A 22,361-nucleotide genomic window follows, 5' to 3' on the forward strand; every position below is an offset into this window, starting at 1 on the left:
TCCTGTACAGTAAATAAAGTCAAAAAGCCTAATAGGTCTAAAAAAACAAGATGCTATGGTAAGGGTAAGCCCTAAAGTGCAGCTACTCACTTAAACCCCAGTAGATCTGACCATGCCTGAAGGTCTGTCTGCACCTTCCTCAAGCCACAGTCCAATGCAAAGAACAGGAAATAGTTATGATAAATTAGTTTTTATGATGTGTGACAAAAATGTAAAGTGAAAATATTTATAGCATATTTGACAGGTAGAGCCCTGTTTATCAGTCCATACTGACACGTACACTCTCTCTCTCCCCCCCCCTCTCTCTATCTTTCTCTCAAACCTCCCCTGACTTCAGTCTTACCAGTGCCTCCTGACGTAAGAGACGCTTTAAAATGCTGCATAGGAGCAGAGCGCACTTTATATCTTCCAAGTGAGCACAAACGACTGACTTTCCCAAGCGTGAAATAACTGCGTATAAAAGAAGTAAAATCTTGTGTTAACTGGGATGTGGACTGGTAGTTCACTGACGTAGATGCTGGTGCCGCTCACTGAAATTTGAAGGAGACGCGCGATGCGTAAAGGTAACAGGTGACGTTGTGTTTTTAGCGTTTCTAGGAATGAGTAGTTAGATATATTATCTAAGCACCATTAGAGGATTGTGCGTTTTAAATACAATATCAAAAGCACGTCTAGTGTGGCAAAAGAAAATAATCATGGAGACTTGAGAAGGGAGATGCCACAAACTTTCCATTTGAGAAAAGCCTAATAACCGAAACAAGCCTACAGTAAGAAGAAACACCGATGAATGGACCGCAGGATGTTTTCTGACCAGGATGGTCTGAACTACAGCTTCAACCTGAGCGATGGCAGGGAGCTGATGGGCTCCCCGGCGGACAGGAAGCTATCCCCGACGGGCTTCATAGTGCTGTCCGTGGTGCTGGGCTTCATTATGACTTTTGGCTTCCTTAACAACTTCATTGTCCTTCTGCTCTTCTGCAAATTCAAGAAGCTGCGAACACCGGTGAACATGCTGCTGTTGAATATAAGTGTCAGTGACATGCTGGTGTGTATGTTCGGCACCACTCTCAGCTTCGCATCCAGTATTCGTGGGAAGTGGCTGCTGGGGACCAGCGGCTGCAACTGGTACGGCTTCATCAACTCCTGCTTTGGTAAGTTCCTCAGATTTTCTGATACTTGGCACACGACTAATAAACAGGGATGTTTGAAAAATATATGTCAGTCAGCTTAGCCTACTAAAATGCTGAACATAGGTAGAACCTAAAGCAGGCTGCGATTGCAGACCGGTTTTTATGTCATAAAAACAGCTGAGCTGTCCTTCAGAAACGTTTATCAAAGAAGTGTTATGATTAATTGTTACTGGCTGCCAATTAGGGGCCCCGCTCGACCCGGACGCCCCCCCCCCAATGATCTTACCTGCAAACTGAGGAACGTGAGCGCACGCGTCATCACGACCCACAACACGACAGATCGGCGATGCAGCCTGTTTCATAAAAACAAAGCTCACCTGATCTATAGCTGGCGTTTAGGAAATGGCAAAATTGCGTGTGTGTGTTTATTTGCAGAATTATTTTGTCATTTGCAACTAATATAATCAAGGTAAACATAGTGGGTGGTCGTGCGTAATCGCTCTGGCTTTGGCGCACGTGCCTTGCTGTCTTTAGGAACAGAAACTTTTCAGTATAATGCCATCGTGTGAACTAATCAGATTATTTTATGGATCAAAATGGATCACTGAGCCTGAGTTGCAGATTAGATAATTTATTGTTTAAGTCTATTTAAAATAGAAATGGATTGAGGAGTGTTTAGTTCAGTCCTTTAGTATTATTCCGTTATTTTATGCAGATGCTACTAAACAGTTTGCTGAAATCCCCTCAACGCCAACAAAGTGACGCATAGCTTCACAAACGCCAAGAGCTCGCTTTGTGTGGTCTGTCATCTATTCCGCCCTTTGTACTTGTGCACACTGAGTTCGCATCAAAATACAGAGACAGGAAAGCAGGAAAGGGTAGACACATATTTTACTGTTAGAACATAAAATAAATAAAATTGCAGTAGCTTGATACTTGCCAGGTGAGTTAGCTATACTATATTAAACCTTAAACACATTTTTATATGACATCAAAACACATTTTGGCTTTACTGCAGTAGCTGAATGCTGAAGAAAACAAATCACTGTGCCTTTGTGCAAAGATGTGTCAACTCCCAACATTAGATTTTAAACATGACTGAATTTCACTGTTTATCCATCCATCTATCAATTGTAACCACTTACACTTTTCAGGGATACAGGGGAGTCAAGGCTATCCCAGTAGTCACTGGGGGAGAGGCAGGTCACCAGTCTATCTCAGGACCAACACTGAGAGACATACACAAACAGACAACCACTCAAACTCACACCCATGGGCAATTTAGAGCCACCAATTAACCTAACATGGATTTCTTTGAAATGTGGGAGGAAACCTATACAACCATGGGAAGAACACACAAGCTCCACACAGAAATGCCAAAGCCTGCCTGGAATTTGAATTGGGGACCTTCTAACTGTGAGGTGGAAGCGCTTAACTCATTTGTTATACATTTTTTAATAAAAAATAAAAATCTTTCAGAAAATACTAACCTTGGTGAAAGCTACTACAGCTGGCTATAAGAACATGAAGAACATCTATCTCTCAGTCATAGATGAATTTTTTAGCCCTCCACAATATGGCTTCCTCCTGCCTTTCTAATCTCTTCCAACATCACACCCCAGCAACCGACCTTTGCTTAGCTGATTCTGACCTTCTTTCCATCCCCCAGAGGGCTGAGCACTGAACCTGAGTTGACAGAGCCTTTCCATTGCCACCCCTACTCTCTGAAACTCCCTCATTGCCATTAAATGTTCCACCACCCTGCACATGAAAAAGCACTTTAAACTCACCTTCAAAAGTTACAATATCACTTCCTCCTGTTGAATTTTGTTTATTTTTCAGACGCTTCCTTTAATTGGCTTGTGTGTGTGGGTATATGTTTATGTGTGTGTGGATGTGTGTGTGTGTGTGTAATTTTTTTTAATAATCGTATCTTTAAAGTGGGTTTGAGTGTCTTAAAAAGACCTTATGATTATTATTTAAATTATGAGTATAATTTAACAGTCATGAGTGTGTCAACAAAGAGATTAGTGACTGGAAAGTATTGTAGGATAGAGCGTAGCCAGACAACACAGGATGGTGTGTAAAATGACTCTGGAGGGGAAATATGAGGAGGACTAAGGCGGAGCAGAGGACAAATTGGTGGAAGTTGAAAAAGGAAGAATGTTGTGTGGTGTTCAGGGAGGAGATGAGACATCTGCTGGATGGTCAGGAGGTGCTTCAAGATGATTGGACAACTACAGCTAATGTGATAAGGGACACATGTAGGAGGGTACTCGGCGTGTCATCGGCAAAGAGGAAAGTTGACAAGGACACTTGGTGGTAAAACAAGGAAGTTCAGGAGTATACAGAGAAAGAGGTAAGCATAAGCTAAGATGATAAGATAAGACTTTATTGTTCCCACGATGGGGAAATTCTAGTGTTCCGGCAGCGAAACGACAAGAGCCAGATATTGCACCACACATTAAATCAAAGATATTTCCCCTAAATCAATATTGCACAAGGGCACAAAAAAGTTACATAATAGACACAAACGTTTCTTACATAATAACCGAACACATTACACAAAAAAATTTACTCCCATTTTATGTCTCACTGTATTGATGAGTTGTACAATCTGATAGCTGTGGGGAGGAATGACCTGCGATAGCACTCCTTCATACACTGGATGGAATTGAGTGGGCAGCCCTGGACAGAGCCGCCTCTCTTAACCAGCTTACTGAGTCTCTTCCTGTCTCTGTCCATGCTGCCACCTGCCCAGCATAAAACAGCATAGAAAACTGCAGAGCCCACCATAATGTTATAGAAACATCGGAGAAGTGCCCTGCTCATACCAAAGGACCTCATTCTCCTCAACAGTTGTCTCCACCTGCTGAGGAGACGGAGGTCTCTGGCCCTTCCTGTACAGGGCATCATTGTTGTTGGACCAGTAAAGTTTATTGCTGAGGTGAACACCTAGGTATTTAAAAGTGACCACACACTCCCTATCTAAGCCCTGGATGCTCACCGGTGTTACTAGTGGGGATTTCCGCCGGAAGTCAATTACTAACTCCATTGTCTTGCTGTTGTTCAGGAGCAGGTGTTTTTTTCACAACAGTCAATAATGTATGTAATGTCTTCCCTGTATTCCTGCTCATTTCCCTTGGACACACAGCCAACGACTGCAGTTTTATCTGAGAACATCTGCAGGTAATGCTGCGAGGAGTTGTACTTGAAGTCCGACATGTAGAGGGTGAACAGAAAAGGGGAAAACATCGTCCCCCGGGGGGCCCCCATGCTACAGACCACCACATCCGATATACAGTCGCATAGTCTCATGTACTATCGTCTGTCAGTGAGGTAGTTGATGGTCCATGCAGCCAGATATTGGACCATGCCTGGGACCTCTAGCTTCCTCTGCAGCAGTGATGGCTGGAATGTGTTAAAAGTACTGGGGAAATTGAAGAACATGACCCTCACAGTACTCCCAGGGGAATCCAGCTGGGACAGGCCTTGATGCAGCAGGTAGATAACAGCATCATCCACCCTGATGCCAGGACGAGCCAGGACGAGGATGATCCTCTCCATGGTCTTCATAAGGTGGGAAGTTAAGGCGACAGGTATGTAGTGTTTCAGCTCCCTAGCGTGCACTATTTTAGGAAATGGAGGTCTTCCACACAACCAAGATCCTCTCCAGGCTGAGACTCAGGTTAAATATGTACCAGACCACCTCATTAAGCTGTTCTGCACACTCCTTGAGGAGCCTGGGGTTAATATGATCAGGGCCTGTGGCTTTTCTAACCTCCATCTTCCTTAACTCTCTTCTCACGTGTTCCACAGTGAGGAAGAGGGGGTTAGTGGTGACCTGTTGTGGTTGTCTGTAGCGGTGGGCTGTTGGCAGCCCTTGGTGACAATAGGAGGAGGGGCAGAGTGGTCCACATATAGTTGAGGTGTGAGAGGTTGCAGCTGGGAGGAGACGACTGGCCTAGAGAGGTATGAAGAGTGGCCTAGATAGTTGGGGGCTGGGGACTGGGCAGAATCAAATGTATTAAAGAACTGAATCAATTAATTTGCCCAAGTTGGTCTCCAATGGTGGCCACCCCCCCCTCTCTGTGCCCCAAGATGTGTCCTCTCCTGTAGCTGTCCTTGCATCTCCTGAGCTTGTACTTCATATCTTGCTGCACTCTGTTTAGCTCCTCCCTGTCCCCTAAGAAGAAAGCTTCTTTTCATTCAGCAGGGCCTTAAGCTCAGGGCTCACCCAGGGCTTGTTGTTAGTAAAGCACTGTACTTTCCTGGGTGGCACAGAACACTACACAAAAGTTAATGTAGTCCATGATGCAGTGATAAAATGGTACATGGCCACTTATATAGCGCTCACAAAGCGCTTTAATATGTTGATTCCCATTCACCCTTTAACACATACACTCACACAGCGATGACAGTGGCTGCTAGCAAGGTGCTCACCTGACCCACCAGGAGCAACTTGGAGTTCAGTGTTTGCCAAAGGATACTTTGACACGTAGCCGTGACCGGGGATCGAATCACTGACCTTACTAACTGAGCTATAGCCGCCCTCCAGTGTGTAAGGTTGTCAATGTCCTTTTGGGGACTGCAGAGAATGTCCTAGTCTGTGGTGTTAAAACAGGCTCTCAGCACACTAGCCTCCTCTGTCCAAATCCTCTCTTTAAGTGGGGATACTGAAGTGGGACACTGAGAGGACTGAAGGGAGTAGACAGGAATACAGGGAGATGCAGCACAAAGTGAAGGTAAGGGTGGCAAAGCCCAAACAAAGAGCATATGAGGACTTGTATGCTAGGTTTGACAGTAAAGGGGGAAAGGTGGATTTGTACAGGGAGGTGAGGCAGAGAGATAGAGATGGGAAGGATGTGCAGCAGGTTAGGGTGATTAAAGGTAAGGATGGAAATGTATTGACAGGTGCCAGGAGTGTGATGGGAAGATGAAAGGAGAACTTTGAAGAGTTGATGAATGAGGAAAATGAAAGAGAATGAAGAGTAGAAGAGATGACTGATGTGGAGCAGGACGTAGCAAAGATTAGTAAGAGTGAGGTATGGAAGTATCAAGGAGAGGTGGCAGTAGAGTTTCTGACTAGTTTGTTTTACAAGATCTTGGAGAGTCAAACGATGCCCGAGGACTGGAGGAGAAGTGTACTTGTGCCCATTTTCAAGAACAAGGGAGATGTGCAGAGCTGTGGCAACTACAGAGGAATAAAGCTGATGAGCCACACAATGAAGTTGTGGGAAAGAGTAGTGGAAGCTAGGCTAAGGACAGAGGTGAGCATTTGTGAACAGCAATGGGGTTTCATGCCTAGAAAGAGCACAACAGATGCATTATTTGCTTTGAGGATGCTGATGAAGAAGTACAGAGAAGGTCATAGGGAGTTGCTTTGTGTCTTTGTAGATTTAGAGAAAGCGTATGACAGGGTGCCGAGAGAAGATCTGTGGTATTGTATGAGGAAGTCTGGAGTGGCAGAGAAGTATGTTAGAGTCGTGCAGGACATGTATCTCAGGACATGAGAGCTGTAAGACCCTGGTGAGGTGTGCTGTAGATGTGACAAAGGAGTTCAAGGTGGAGGTGGGTCTGCATCAAGGATCGGCTCTGAGCCCCTTCTTGTTTGCTCTGGGGATGGACAGGCTGACAGATGAGGTTAGAAAGGAATCTCCATGGACTATGATGTTTGCAGATGATATGAGAGCAGGGAGCAGGTGAAGGAAAATCTAGAGAGGTGGAGGTCTGCTCTGGAAAACAGAGGAATGAAGCTTAGACGCAGCAAGACAGAATACATGTGTGTGAATGAGAGGGACCCAGGTTTAACGGTGAGGTAACAGGGAGCAGAGGTGAAGAAGATGCAGGACTAAGTACTTAGGGTCAAAGGTTCAGAGCAACGGAGAGTGTGGAAAAGAGGTGAAGAGCTGAGTGCAAGCAGCTTGGAACAGCTGGAGAAAAGTGTGTTGTGTGATAAAAGAGTATCAGCGAGAATGAAAGGAAAGGTTTTCAAGACGGTGGTGAGACCAGCGATGTTGTTTGGTTTAGAGACATTGGCCCTGAAGAAAAGACAGGAGGCAGAGCTGGAGGTAGCAGAGCTTAAGATGTTGAGGTTCTCTTTGGGAGGGACGAGGATGGACAGGATCAGGAAGGAGTAAATCAGAGGGACAGCTCATGTTAGATGTTTTGGAGATAAAGTCAGAGAGGCCAGATTGAGGTGGTTTGCAGGGCCACAGGGAAATAAATAAACATCTGTGAATAATAAAAAATATAAACCGCAATAATTTAAAAAATGAATGTCTTTTATATTAACGTATTTCCACATTTATTTTTTTCCCAATATGCATTTACATTTATTTTGTTCCACAATTCTACAGAAAAGCGTAAACTCACACAGAGTCACAGCTGGACAGTCATTGATGCGACTAGACAATTGCACCATCTAGTCCACATGTGCACTGCATGATACAATTGAGCAATTAACATCACATTCTGCTCTGCAGCATGTTTAAAAATTCTTAACAAGACTGGCGGATTCTGATTTTGAAAGATTGCAAGAGGAAGAGAGGAGATCAAAGTGACCTCGAAATAGAGTTTATTGTTAGTGCAAAGATGGCACAAGCTTCTGGTGACAAAGACTGTTCCACTGGCTAGTGTTTCAATAGGAGCAGAGAGCGTAATGACATCTGTATTCAGAGCTAGGTGAAAGTAAATGGGGTTGGAAATTTTATGTTTGACAACACCTATTTGTGCTCTAAGAGGGGACAGATCACTGCAAATCAATACAGTTATTCACTATCCTGATTAAAGTGATCTCGTCCATGTATAGGGTATAAGGGGTTACTGAATGGTTTGATGAATATGAAAATGATTTGAATATATGTCATGACCTCCCAGAGGACCTGATCTTAATCTAACTGAACACTTAGCGGAGAAATGAACCGACATGTTAGGACAGCAGTCTCCACCACCGTCACCAACACACCAAATGTGGTAATATGCTTTGGAAGAATAGTTTTCAATATTTTCAGTAGAGTTCCAGAGACTTTTAGAAACAATGCCAAGGTGCATTGAAGTAATCACATTTCGAACTGTTCCAGTACTTGGGTTTTTGATCTGTTGCGTATCTGCAAAATGACACTAGAGTGGTCATATTCCCACTGTGTCCATTATGTTGAAGATTAGGGAGGGAATTAGTACTGACATGCACTTTTAAAGGACTTGTTACTTAACTGTTGTTAGTGGGTTCTATTTTAAACAGTGAGAAAGTGTCAGAAAGTGTTCAGTGTTGAGCTGATTGCTGTCAAAGATTTTCTCTTGACCCTTCCAAAATGTCCCCTACAGTCCTACTTATGAACATCACTTTATGAACAGATCTCCATTTTGGGTCCATACTTCCTCAATTTGCACCCCTCCCTTTGCCGTATCGATGGTTCACTGGCAGGCTTCCACAAGCCAGCCAATCAAATAGAGTGGGCTCTGGGGGCTTAGAGGAACTAAAACTAACTGAATAGAGGAGATGAAATACTGCATAAAGATCAATTATAAGAAAAACATTCGGGAAATGTTTCAGTAGAGCCAAAGGAAAAAAAACAACAAATCCAAACTTATGCAGAATACGGCCTATTTAAACATGCAAACTGTAAATGGTTTCATAACAATCATATCAGTTCTTGAAAGACATCAAATAGATTGGCCTCTTCTATACTAATGATGCTTAACACAATTGGGTTTTACTTCCAGCTGCTGAGTAATGTGTTGAAGGATTTGGCACTGCAGGCGTGAATCCCATCAAGAAATGTCAGTGTGCAATGTTGGTATGTATGTAAAATCCTGTAATCGTTATTTTTAATGGGGCTACAGGTGTTTCTTTATTCAAGCACGTGATGATGATGAGAGAAAACGTGGGGGTGGAATGATCAAATGCTGTGGAAGCAGGACTGTTTTTTTCCAATTCTTCTCCTTTCTGGGTTTTTCTCTTATCCGTTTCCCCCAGTTAAATAAATTTCTTGGTTACACTATAAAATACTGTATGGATGCCTTCTGAAACAAATTAGTTAGAAAGAACCATGGCATAATGCATCCATGACTTAAAGCTACACATTTAAACTACTGTCGGTACTGCAGCAGTGTTTTACCTTTCATATATGAAATAAAACAAGCAGTATCTATATTCACATAATATGTATAGTAAAAGTAAAAATATAAATGTACATAACAATTTTAGGGCAGCATAGTAAAGGAGTGGTTAGCACAGCTTCCTCGCAGATCAAATCCTCCTTCCGACTACTGCCTTTCTGTGTGGAGTTTAATTGGTAATTCTAAAGTGTCTATAGTTGAGCGTGTGCATGTGAATGGTTGTCTGTGTCTGTGTATGTCTCTCGGTGTTGGCCCTGAGATAGACTGCAGACTTGGGTTTGCACAAAGATATAAAGCATCAATGTTTATTTGGTTTTCAGGCCCAGCTGAGACCCAGCTTTACAGAACAGCCAGCATGGCTGAATTTTTATTCCAAGGACACGTCCAAGATCTTCTGTATTTGAAATGCTGTCACGATAATTTTCTTTTTCTATGCTGTTTTAAGCTGGTAGTTGATTTAAAATGCCATATTTTGTGAATCAATTTTTCTCTTTAACACTAGCCTCCTTGTCCACCTGTCTGTCTTCCTCAGGTATTGTGTCACTGGTATCTTTAGTGATCCTCTCCTATGACCGCTACAACACACTGACTGTATACAACAAGCGTGGACCAAACTATCGCAAGCCCCTGCTTGCTGTTGGGGGCACTTGGCTCTATTCCTTGTTCTGGACAGTGCCACCCCTGCTCGGCTGGAGCAGCTATGCACCAGAGGGGGCCGGAACAAGTTGCTCGGTGTCTTGGACGGCTCGGTCAGGGCAGTCACACGCCTACATCATCTGTCTCTTTATTTTCTGCTTGGGTCTGCCTGTGATGGTGATGATCTACTGCTACGCCAGGCTTCTCTGGGCAGTTAAACAGGTAGAGCAATAGCAAAAGTGTGTTTGTGTGTGAAGGTGTGACTTTACTTAGATGTTGTTTAATCAATCCTGCACCTTTTAGAAGCTTTATCAGACAAAACAGCAGATGGATACTTTGAATTAATATCACTTACAAAGGCATCCAATAGTGTCAACCTTCTGAGTGGATAAAAATAATATTTGCAAAATGGAAGCTCAGGCAGCAGCCTCCTAAAAATGGCACTAATCACTGCCATCACTGAATTTCAGTGCATATTGGAGTAGCAGTGTAGTGTGTGTTTTTATAGAGGCAGAATTATATAGCATAATCTTCAATCTCCCCAGAGCTTTATGGGTCTAGAGAGGAAAGCCTGATGCCAGCAGCCCTCTGCTGTGATGGCGACTCTGCACATGAAAGGCAGAGCTGAGGGGTCATAAGATCTCTACTCAAGAAGACCAAAGCATTACAAACAGTAAGCTGCTGGGTGGCTTTGATCACCGGGTCCAGTTCTTCACCTACCGAGGTGTTAGTGCTGATACATGCAATGACATCTGCCCCCAAGTGTACAAAGTACAGGAAAAGAAATAGGCATTTGAGGAATGTTTTAGCCCCCAGGACCAGGAAATATCCAGAAAAAAGGCACAATCTCCGTGTTCTCTGCTGGGACCACAGAAAAAGCTCCTCTCTGCACTAACTCCTGTATGTAGTTGGAGAGATAATTCACTCCCTCGTGGTAGGGCATGAGTTTCTTTCACAGATAACAAGTCATTACAAACGTATAGCCTACCATTTTATGCAGAAGATATTCAAGTACATTACTTGTTTAAGCCCAACAACACTGAACAACTGTCTCGCCTTCTAAACCATCTTACCTCTATTAAAATTGGGTGGCTAATAACTTTTTTTTTTTACAATAGAATCCCAACAGAACAGAAGTTCTTATTTCTGGCCAAGGTGGTTTTGTCCCAAAAGTAAAAGAAAGTCTGGGACTTCGTCTGTTCAGCATAGACCAAGCTATGAGTCTTGACCAGCATTGCCAAGAACAGGGACATTGTATCTCCAACAGAAATGGAAACTATTTTTAATGTCTTAATTTTATCCCATCTTGAATATTGTAATTCGCTTTTTACCTGCCTTCACAAAATATCCCTCATTTTTAAATAGTTTCAATTCGTAGAGCTTAGCCCTTGACTTAATCTTCCAAAAAATTGCATGTTACCTCCATTTTGATTTTTTACACTGGCGTCAAATTCAGAATCCAGTAAAAGTTTTGGATTACCAGTAGAAATCTTAGTATCATCCATTCAGGGGTTGCTGCTTGTCCCAGCTTGTGTTCAAGGTCAAGACAAAAGGACACGATTTGGAGGTCGTAGCTCCTAAACTCTTAAAACTCTCTTCTGTTGATCTAAGATGTTTGGACACTGTGGACACTTTAAAAAGCAGCTTAAGACCCACCTGTTTAGAAATGCATTTTTTTAGCTTTTTCTATCATTGTTTTATGCCTTTTTTAGTTTTATTTTCTATTTTAGTATACACCTTTCCTCTTTGTTTTTGTTTTTAAGCACTTTACAATGTCTGCACTCGAGATGCTATATAAATACACTTAGTATTAACTTAGTTTCGCGCCAAAATGAAAGTAGGTGATACAAAATCTTACAAAATTTTAATCACCTAAATTGAAGCAATTCACTCCCATTATGATTTGCAAGTAATGCTCAAAGATGATATGATGTGATAATGTGACATCAGTGAATTGATTTTGCATTTATAGCTATAATAAATCATATGAGAACAGTGTCAAATTTGGATGAAAGTCTAATAATCAAAGATATCTCTTACAGAAAAGTTAGAAATATGGCTTCTCTACTAAGACAATAGACCACAGTGCTGTGCAACTACATGTTTCAAACACACTTTTATTCACAGGTTGGCCAGCTACAGTATATTTCTCTGCCCACTGGTTTTTGATTCAAAACATGACTCACCCCTTCATTAACTATTAAAATCAGTGAAAATCAGAAAATCAGTGGGCAAAACATTCATTCATTCATTTCTTAATGTTTATATTATTGATGCAGATTAAGGCAAAGTGTTTTTTTACTTTATTTAGAGCAGCTAATCAATGTAGTTATTTTTAACTCATTTATAAAGCAAAATCACAGGGTGCATGAACAAAGTTTTGCTGGTACCCTGCAGTGATTACTGTGTGCTGTGCACTTCATGGAAACAGGTGTAGAAGCTCTGAACCAGCCACTAATAAAGAAAGTAGAGAATATATGATTAAGACTGAAGCATCAAATGTCTAAATACAAGAAACTAAAGTACAAAGCAGTATTGGATTATTTGCTTCATTTTAGAGACCATGCAGAGGACAACAAATTATTCTTATCTTAACTGGTAAGTAGACCCAGTTCCATGGACAGTAAGAGATTACTGGACTAATTACTGCAATGCACATTTAAGTATCTGTTGCTGTGATCAGCTTTTTACCGTGTGAATTTACTTGTCGTAAGTAAGTTGAATCCTTTGCACCTCTAGTGATTTAGATTGTTTGTGATTCAGAGCAGAGAGGTTGGCAGGGCAGAGGATTATCAGAGCATCGCACCTGTAATGATAAGCTGCTGTGACACAGCTTAAGCCCCTAAAACATCTTTCTTTGTTTCTTTAGTTATTGCAATTAGTTAAAGGACTTCGGATATCAGTTTTAGATGTTTTAATTTCTATACAAATAAAGACAATAATGAAACAACCGACGCACACAAACACAAATGCATTATAAGACTTTCTGGTACCAATAAGCAGCTTTCACAAAGTACCCTTCACCTACATACTCTATACCACTGTGTGGGCCACATTAGATTAATTGGTTTCACTTGCATTCTGTTACCACAGGTCCAACACTCATCAGACCAGTTTCTTCATCATAAAAATAAATCAATATTCTAATGTTTCTTAGCACACAAACCACTTGTAATGGTTTCCTGAGCACACTGACTCCAGTTTCAGAATGTCATACCTTTGGAAATCTTCATGCACCCCCAAAATGACCGGTAGTCTATTCTAGCATTGATTGAGAGGAAACCAGATGTGTGCCATATGCCAAATGCAAACATTGTTTAAATCTGATAGTGGCAAACAGGAGACACAACCTCGTGAACCGTGACTGCAGCTGTGTATTCTAACAGACTTGAAGTTTTTAGACTTGGTACAAATATCATAATTATTATAGGGATTTATTTTTACTTATTTGTCTGGTAAAGCTTTGTTGTTGTTGTTGTTTTTTTGTCATGTAAGTCATCTCGTTTTAACCAAAAAAAAAAAAATACTCAAAATCCAAATGCAATCTTACAATGTTTTGTCAGTACAAAATCTTACTTTTTTTTCACCCGGGTTGCCCTTAGCATAATTAAAATGCTAAGAGCTAACAGTTAATGACAGTGTGTGACAGAGTAATAGTTATATAGCTGCAGCATTAGATTAGATTAGATTAACAAGCAACATTTTCATCCCATCAGAGTAATAGTGATACATGTTCGATTCCAAAGCCTGCTATGTACGCCTGCATGGACCTGACTAGGTCTTTAATAACCTCCTAGTAGCCAAGCAGCTGGTCCATCTGTAATTTCAGGCATGAACGAAATAACTCATTGACCCAGATAGAGTGCCACCACACAGCCCTCCACATCAGTCATACATGTGGTTTTACAGCAATAAATCCTGTTTGGCCAAAAACGCTTTTTATCTGTGGACTATCATTGAAAACTAATTGCAAACAAGGTAAATTATTACTCTTTGTATTCCACATTTTGAGCACATATGAAACACTTATTTTTACTAATTTTCCCAGAGACTAGAAAAGCCATTTTAATGTAAAGGCTGTGTGTGGAGTTGTAAGGTTCAGGTAAGGCCAGAGATTAAAACACTAATGTATATGTATAGTGGGCTGCACAATTTGGAAGCTGTGGATATCACCTGTAAAACTATTTCATACTTTTTTAAGTTATCTCATCTATGAGCAAAGCAGAGCTCCTGGCTCTGTCCCACTTAACTCCTCATTACATCTGAACATTCTTTGCGTTCAGTATGCAGAAGTCTCACCTAAAGTTGCAAGCGTCTGAGTGTGTGTCATGCAGTAAGCTGGGAAAACTCTCCGATTACTCTCTAACACATCTTAATGTAGATTTGTTGAAAATTATATTGGTTGTGATAATTTAATCATCCAAACTTTTTAAATTTTATTTTAATTTCAAATTTGTTTATACAAGTTTGAACAGCTAAAATGAGAGATTAGTTTGGGCAGTTAATACATTATTGGTTACACTCTGTGTCAAGTCTGGTTTTATTGTAGTTTAATTTTGTGGTCACATGCATATTCCTTAACATATGTAAATTACGCTGCCCCAGTCTGACAGTTGATGTTTGGCTCTATGTAGGTAATGTAGATGAGGGGTAACTATAGACGACCTTGCACTGCACTGCACTGCACTAAGATTCCACTTTGAGCTCAATAATCAAAGGATAGTAGAATTACCACCTATTTTACGGTTTCACTTTAAAAATTGAAATCTTGAAAAAAGTAGAATTCATGGCAGAGCTGCTGTATTAGATTGTACAATGTTTCACAGTCAGTGTGTCTAATGTTGTGGCCAGTGAATGTAGTTTGTGCATTCAGTGACTCTTGTGAGTCAAAGCATCCTCGAATCTAGAAAGAAAGACAGTTTAAACACCACATTACATCACTGTAAAAGGTACAGGTGGATGCTACACTTAAAAAAATCTTGCATCCTAGAAAACTAGAACAGAATCAAAGGACATTTCAGCCAACCATTTCACTCCTTTTTTTAAACAACCCTTTCTCTTATTATCATCCACAGGTTGGTAAGATCCGAAAGACTGCAGCTCGGAGGAGAGAGTACCACATACTGTTTATGGTCCTGACCACAGCCGCCTGCTACATGTTGTGCTGGATGCCTTACGGTGTCGTGGCCATGATGGCAACATTTGGCCCGCCTGGCATCATCAGTCCTGTGGCCAGTGTGGTGCCCTCACTGCTGGCCAAGAGCAGCACTGTCTTCAACCCTCTCATCTATATACTTATGAATAAACAGGTCAGTCAACGACAGATTGTTTTGGTGTTGAGTAAACCCCAAGCCATTACTGGCATGTACAACAGCTTTATTTACACAGTTTTTATTTATTACACAAAAAAAAAGAGAAAATACGACCGCTGAAATCATACAAATGGTCTATTTAAATATCAATTCAAGTGTACCAAAAACAAAATTCACTGACAAATCAAAGTCAGGAAGAAACATCCTAAGGCTGTTGGTAGTGAAACAGGATCTTCACACTTAACTCCAGTTGGGGATGCTTCTTTTTCTCTTTCCTTTTTCAGAAGCACTGCAATAAGCTATTTGAGGGGAATGTAGAAAAAAAAAAAACAACTTAAAAGGCAGTGTGGCACAGGAGTTCCCACAAAAAAAAAAAGACAAAAAAAAAAAAAAAAAAAAAAAAAAAAATCAGTAAAGGGGAATAAACACGTTTCTCATCTCACCACTTCATCACTGGTCAAACATTAAATGTCAAGATTAAGTACAATGTCCTGTATTCTACACCCACAATACAATGAATGTCTTGAAAAGGATTAAAAATTCAAATTCCACCTTAAGTATCATCAAGAGAAAATGAAAGCACATTAGACAAGCTGCTATTGCTCCTGTGAGTCCGCTTCCCACATTTAACCTGTTCAGCTAAGACACACAGTAATTTAAAATGGAAAATGGCACAATATTAGGATGCAATGATCACGTTGCCAGAAGGCATTCCACTTAATCAAGAATTCCCAGAGAACCACTAATAGCTCTATGGCAGCTAATGTAGATTTGATTTCCCAGTCCATAAGCATGCAATAAAAATCAGCAAAACTCCACTTAAGGAAAAAAAAAAAAATCCTATTGTACAATCGCCTCTCACAACATTAATGACAATGGTGTCTACTTGCAGCACAGTACAGCACAGACAGTTTAAGACTCTTAGCTTTGATCCTGATTTGCATGCTCTGTGCATGTATCAGTAATCAATGTAATTAGAAATACACATTTACAATATGTTCAGAGTTTTTGCACCTTCAGTGTGTTACAATCACAAGCACTAAAACATTAGATCATTTATGTCAACAGAGAAACGTAAAACCTACAGCAGAGAAGAAAATCTGCAAGATTTAAAACAAGTTCTGAAATCTGACAATCCTCTGACAGTTGTTGACTTTACAGGGTTTCTTTTTCCAAAAATCATCAATTCACATGGCAAATAATCTACCAGCAAGTTGGGCTGGGTACCAAACCTCAGTACTTTTTGTATATTAAATGCAATTTTTCCAAAGTCTGGAGTACCAGAAGCTATCATATAGGGAAGGGTGATAGAGTCATTATGAGCACAACACATCTTTAATAAGACTGATGTGAGACTAGCTGCATTCGGAAATTCGGAAAACTGCTTTAATGGCTATATTTGATTTACAGATTTTTGCATCAATGTGATGAAGTACCATTATTAAGTGTGTAATTCACTGAATTAGCCATTAATTGTTCTGTTTGGGTTTTTTTTCATCCACACATTGTTTCTTAATTACATTTCCAGATAATTTACTGGATCACAACTTAAAATACCAGTATTGAAACTTTCATCTCGCTCATCACTATTGTCACGTATTGAACATTTTAAGTCATTTTTGGTCAGATCCTTTGACCAGTTGTGACATGACTTCAGCTCGTTTTGTTGTCAGCACACGGTGTTCATTTTGTCAGTGTTTGGGAAGGGATGGGGTGACTATGGGGTTATTAAAATGACATTCATCTCTGCTTTTTCATATTGAAAAAAATGATGTTGAAAAATAAATTGTAACAGTTTTCATCAACATTAACGCGGAAACAACAATAACACTGCAACATGCTTCCTGTTGAGAACTGCATGCAAGCTCGCCCATGTGTGAGTTTGTCCACTCTTGTTCGTGTTGTTGTTCTCACAGTACTGGCCGCTGTGGACAAGCCTACACCAGCACACAGGCGGCTGCTGTTAAAGTAGAAAGCAGATGAAGGGCAAACGTTATGTTGTAGTTTTGGGTTGGAAACTTTGTATGGAGTGCGTTTTGTGTCAAGTTGAAAGAGGAATTACGTGACACTAAGGGTTACGGGCCACCTTCTGCAGGAAGCACAAATCCAGCTTTAGTGCTTGTACTACACAAATTCTAGATGATACCCAGCCCTACTCCATGAGAAGCAACACTAAGCCTGAGAATAATTTACATACTAAATCTACTACAACAGAGAAAATTCCTTAAACATATAGTATCAGACTGTTCAAAGCAACATTTCTGTGACATGTTTTACACAAATCACAACCAATGGCACAGGAACATTTGGAAGAATAGCACACTTGGTTGTAAAAATCGTGTTATAGGCAAGATTTGTTATAACTGCCTGTCGGTAGGAGAAACAAATCAAAACAAACAAACAAAAAAACAATCTGCTTCCACAGTGAAGTTTACGGCAATGACGCACTGTAAACCTAAAAAAATCCTCCTGGCAGGAGACAAAGCAAATCTAGTGATGTTACCAGGTCAAATTCTTTCATCATAATCCTCTTCAATTTGAGCTGTGGATGGGCACAGACCAATATTAGAGGATTCAGGAAATCAGAGACATTTATGGTCGTAGGACCATTCAATCACAAAGAAATACCCGACAATGAGCTGCTCATCGGTAGGCCATACTGCAGTAGTTAGCTCCAGAAAGGGTTTGGCCATTACACGCAGTAGGAAAATTACATTCAGTAACAATGAACTGTCAAAAACAGGGGCTGGTGATATCTGAGGCAGAGCTGAGAATCCCCTGATACAGATCCCTTCTGCAATAATAATTACTTTAAACGTCCCAAACTCCAGGTTGCTCCAGTCCTATCACAGTATGTACTGCATGTATCTGACCAGTCACAAGGCAAACCGAGGAAAGTGTTCAGCCAGCCACTAGGCACAGGGTTACAGCTCTTCTGAGCAGCTGTTTTTTCTGTAGATCCAGTTTGGCCCAGTTTACATTTCACTACACCCTCAGTTAAAAAAAACAAAACTATACTATAGGTAAGATTAATGCAAAACAACAAGAACAACCTGTGCCTCCCTGTGAACTTGTGACAGAGACAGGCTTCTGGACACAGAATGTGGAATCATCATAAATGTGTGAACAAGAAGTGACAACCTGGTGCTTGTGAGTCAGCAAGGAATAGTATAAACCTTAATGACATCAGCAGCGTTAAATGAACACCTAACAATAACACAAAACGCAGTTTCTGACTTCATAAGAAGATATCAGCGGAAATGTCAAATTGGAGCACAAATGTACAGTAATGTGACTGATGCGGCGGCGACTTAGACATTGGAGACACTAAATATGCCTTTAATGTACAACTTTTAATGCTGTGCGTTCCACTGCATGTGTGTGTAACATTCATAACATTATTGTGGATGATCAAAAATCATATAAAATAAATATTTCCCTCGCCTTTACTTTGAGAACCTCCCATACTATTGAAAAAGAAAATAAAAGATGTTACGCCACTAAAAGTTGTCGGAAATTCATTTCTCTATCTATAAACATTGATCTTTTGCTACCCACAGATAACGTGGCTCAGCTAAAGCAGAGAGAAAAGTCTTTTTCAACTTCATCTACAGTAGACGACTGAAGTTTCTGGTCTAGTAAACCATCTTGATAAAGACAAAATCTCATGTTGATCCCTCACTGGAGGGCTATGGCTTATGTTCTTCATGGGTGTAATTTGAAATTTGTAAGCTCTAGCCATCTTGTTTCCAGTGGCTTTATTGCACCTCCCCTTCAGTTGGCTGGAAAAGGCCAGTGTGTGTGTTTGTGTATATCTGGGTCAGGTTTCATATCTCAGATGTCACACATGATGGTGCTGAAGCCTGGAAGAGTAGCCAAGCCCTTTGCCCTGAGGTCAGTCTCGGGGCCCATATTGATCCGCTGGATCAGGCTCTTCTCATACAGGAGGGGATGGTAGGCACCCAGAGTGCAGGCAGCATCATAATAACGCTCGTGGTAATGGCACAAGTCCGTCTGCCTCGTGGAGGGAATGTATTCGTACACGTGCACCTTCTCACACAGCGCCATCATCAGAATAATGCCTGCAATGGTAACAGAGAGAGAAGCTCATGTATTTGTACTTTTAAATATTACCTGCCTTACTTTAAAACCTACTGTTACTCTTAGCTGTGAACCAGTATTGGTTGGTGCAACTCTAAGCTTTTTAGCTTTAGTAAAATCACATTAAAAACCAAACAAATGGAAAAAAAAAACAAAAAAAAAAAAACCCACCATAACTAAATGGTTGGCAGCACCTAAAAGCTGCTAAACTCCTTTATTTTTTTAATAAAGTTTGAATGCTCTTACACACCTGGACATTTCCAGCACCACCACCACAGTCTAAGCAGCTCTACTGGAGCAGTTGGGATCAAAATAAGCTTATAAGATTTCCTGTTGAGAGTTAGATGTAATAATCTTCCTCAGCGTTTTATACATGCTCCTTTGGGAAAAGCATTTATCATAAAATCTCAACTAGATCTGCACAATGTCAAGGACTGTAGCTAGACTGGGCAGCAAATGTGATTGAAAGGCTAAATCTGTAGTTCAGTTGTGCTAAATAAGAGGACATATGCTGAGCAAAACCTCCTTTAGACGGACATAAAAGTAGATTAATATGTAAATAAGTATATGAAGTGAGTTTGCAGTAAATAAAAGAAAAGCCATCTCCCATACACACTTATATTTGTGTTGTTTTTCCATTCTACTTTGCTTTTTAAAATGTTGATTTGTGTTTATCACATTCTCTGCAATTCTGCTCACAAGCCTCCTCCTTTGTCCACCACAAATAGCTGAGCAGAATGTGTCATTATGTTAACAGTAAATGTTTTCACCATATACTGTTTTCTTAGTAATACCCAGCAGTTTAGTTATCTACTTTTCTTAAATTCTTTTTAAAATGATGAAATATTAAATTATCAGCTGAATGTGTATTGGAAGACTTTATCAGAGTAAAGTGTTAGCTTTTAAAGTGCTGCCCTACACTACAGGACCAGTGGAAATGAAAATGTCTCTTTTACATGAATAAAAATTAAACATTTTCCACAATTTAGATTTAGATTAGCTAAATGAAATGCATAACTGCATAAGACAGTTGCACTTATCTTATGTTTCCCATCAATGTGCAGCCGTTTACTCCTGAAAAACACTGTCTTGAGTGAAATTGATTGTGAAAGACTAGAACGGTCATAAACACAAAAAGAAATCAAATTGTGACTCATTCTGATAAAAACAAGAGCAAGCCCTTGTACTTCAGAGAATGGCTCCAGACTTTTCTAGCTAGTGCGATAAATTACCTGGAAGGTTGAACCCACCGCTAAGAGGCCACCTAGTCTGCCAGAGCAACAGGCCATTAGGGGACCATTTAACTGAAGAAGCTTTACCTGTTGGTTATGAGGACATGAAAGTGCACTAAGGCATGATTTCTGCATAATCTTACCCCGAACAGACCTGTGACACATGACAGTTCATGAACTTGATCAAGGTCAGTCTATCCCTGATGATTCCACAACACCTCAGTTTGGATTTAACGTGTTAGGTTTATATTGTTTTCCTTTTTGTCTCCCTTTCAGTTCTACAGATGCTTCCTTATTCTGTTTCACTGTAAGCATTGGACAGCAGAGAACAGCAACACCTCGATGCCCTCCAAGACTACCGCAATTCAGCTGAACCGGCGAGTCTACAACAACACAACGGCCGGCACTGTCCAGATGTCCACCGAGGCTCTCAACCAGTGCTTTAGCACGCCGGCTGTCAAAAACACAATCCCCCCTGAGGTCACAAGCTAAGGTTGAGTATCCTTACCGTGTTTGGACAGGACCCACTGTCTAGATGAAGCACGAATTGCTCAGGTTCAGAACAATGGTTACAGTGTGGACCAGAGGGAAATCAGGCCATGATGGATTTAGATAGTAGATGTATTTTGTGTTTGTGCTTGTATTCATAGAGAAAGGGGTCTTTTCCTTTTTTTTGTCTTAGTTTGACTTTTTAAAGGCTTATCAGCCACAATACATTAAATTAAAGTCAGTTTCAAATTTAATAGCATTGTCCACAAACACCATACAAATGCTAAAACCAACATTGAATCTTCTCTACTCATATTTGGCTAATTAACAGTCTGCAGCCTGCGTGTTTGTCTGTACCGTCCACTATATTGTTGTCTAAAAACTATTAAAAACACATCTGCCAGACATATCACACCAATTGGTGACATAGGCTTTCATTCCAAAACATGTGGTCAACATATTTCTAACAAATGTTGTCCCCAAATACTCCAAACTCACATTTCCTGGTACCATAACAAGTCAACTCTACATACCTCTGTTAGAGGTATGCCGATTATCATTTTGGACAATACTTATATTTGACAACATGTTTTTTTTAAGGAAGGTACATGTCATTCAGTGAAGCAGTTTGTCTGGAGGACGTTTTTAAATGGTTTTTGACAATGGAGGTATATGGCATTGACAAACAAGCTAATCCAGGTTAGAGGCTGACAAGAAACCAAACATGAGTGAATAGGATTTAATATTTTACCATCTACTTGGTGATTGTGGACAATGGGATCCATTTAGAAAATGACAAAAGTTATCCTTTAAATCCACCTGGTGGCTTTAATGTTACTGACCATGATCGACATAGGTCAGAACACAGGGTGCTGCAGCTTGCTGTGTATGGCCCTGTGTACCCTCAGACCGGTCACAGTGTCCACGCTAACCCCAGTCCACTGCAAATTTGAAACCTCTGGGCTCTGCGATTGTCTATCTGTATACTCATGTACAATACACACAGTCCATTTATCAGTATAACACATGTAATATTGTATACACGTGAAGCCAACTGCATGTGAACTATTACATTTATATGTGACTGCTCAACATCAAATTCCTAAACCATAGGCAGCCTGTACTTGTGAAAGCATTCAGTTTTTTTCACTGGCAGGAATCCGATCTCATTTAACCATAATGTGATGTTCGTTTGCGAGTTGGCTGATAAGGCCTGGTTCACAGTCAGTGTTCCAGTTCATCCCGAAATGTGTTTGATAGGTTTAGCCCAGATTGGGTCCAAGGTATTGAATTATTTTTCATGTGTTAACTACCAAAAAAAGTTTTAATAATAATAATAA

General features: G+C 40.5%; 2 protein-coding genes across 3 annotated transcripts in view; one reads left to right on the forward strand and one right to left on the reverse strand.

Moving 5' to 3' along the window:
- The first annotated feature begins 358 nt into the window (after window positions 1-358).
- Window positions 359-22,296, forward strand: tmtops2b (teleost multiple tissue opsin 2b). The gene is made up of 4 exons (XM_067516218.1): window positions 359-1,151; window positions 9,784-10,109; window positions 14,963-15,196; window positions 20,809-22,296. Exons 1-4 carry the CDS (start codon window positions 788-790, stop codon window positions 21,022-21,024), a joined length of 1,140 nt encoding a protein of 379 aa, XP_067372319.1. The 5' UTR covers window positions 359-787; the 3' UTR covers window positions 21,025-22,296.
- st6gal2a (ST6 beta-galactosamide alpha-2,6-sialyltranferase 2a) overlaps window positions 16,516-22,361 on the reverse strand; it is a 33,028-nt gene continuing 27,182 nt past the window's right edge. For both annotated transcript variants that reach the window (XM_067516216.1, XM_067516217.1), the window contains exon 7: window positions 16,516-19,281. In XM_067516216.1, the coding sequence (XP_067372317.1) occupies window positions 19,034-19,281 (248 nt within the window). In that variant the 3' untranslated portion in view covers window positions 16,516-19,033. The remainder of the gene's footprint in view (window positions 19,282-22,361) is intronic.

Source organism: Channa argus, chromosome 9 (assembly GCF_033026475.1).
Source record: "Channa argus isolate prfri chromosome 9, Channa argus male v1.0, whole genome shotgun sequence".
NCBI classification, from domain to species: domain Eukaryota; kingdom Metazoa; phylum Chordata; class Actinopteri; order Anabantiformes; family Channidae; genus Channa; species Channa argus.

What these genes read in the sequence shown, in the direction of transcription:
- tmtops2b (XM_067516218.1), top strand. Translation starts at nt 788, where the DNA reads ATGGACCGCAGGATGTTTTCTGACCAGGATGGTCTGAACTACAGCTTC. An exon ending in CTTCATCAACTCCTGCTTTG is followed by an intron (nt 1,152 to 9,783) that starts GTAAGTTCCTCA and finishes TGTCTTCCTCAG; the next exon opens with GTATTGTGTCACTGGTATCT. An exon ending in ATATACTTATGAATAAACAG is followed by an intron (nt 15,197 to 20,808) that starts GTCAGTCAACGA and finishes TCTCCCTTTCAG; the next exon opens with TTCTACAGATGCTTCCTTAT.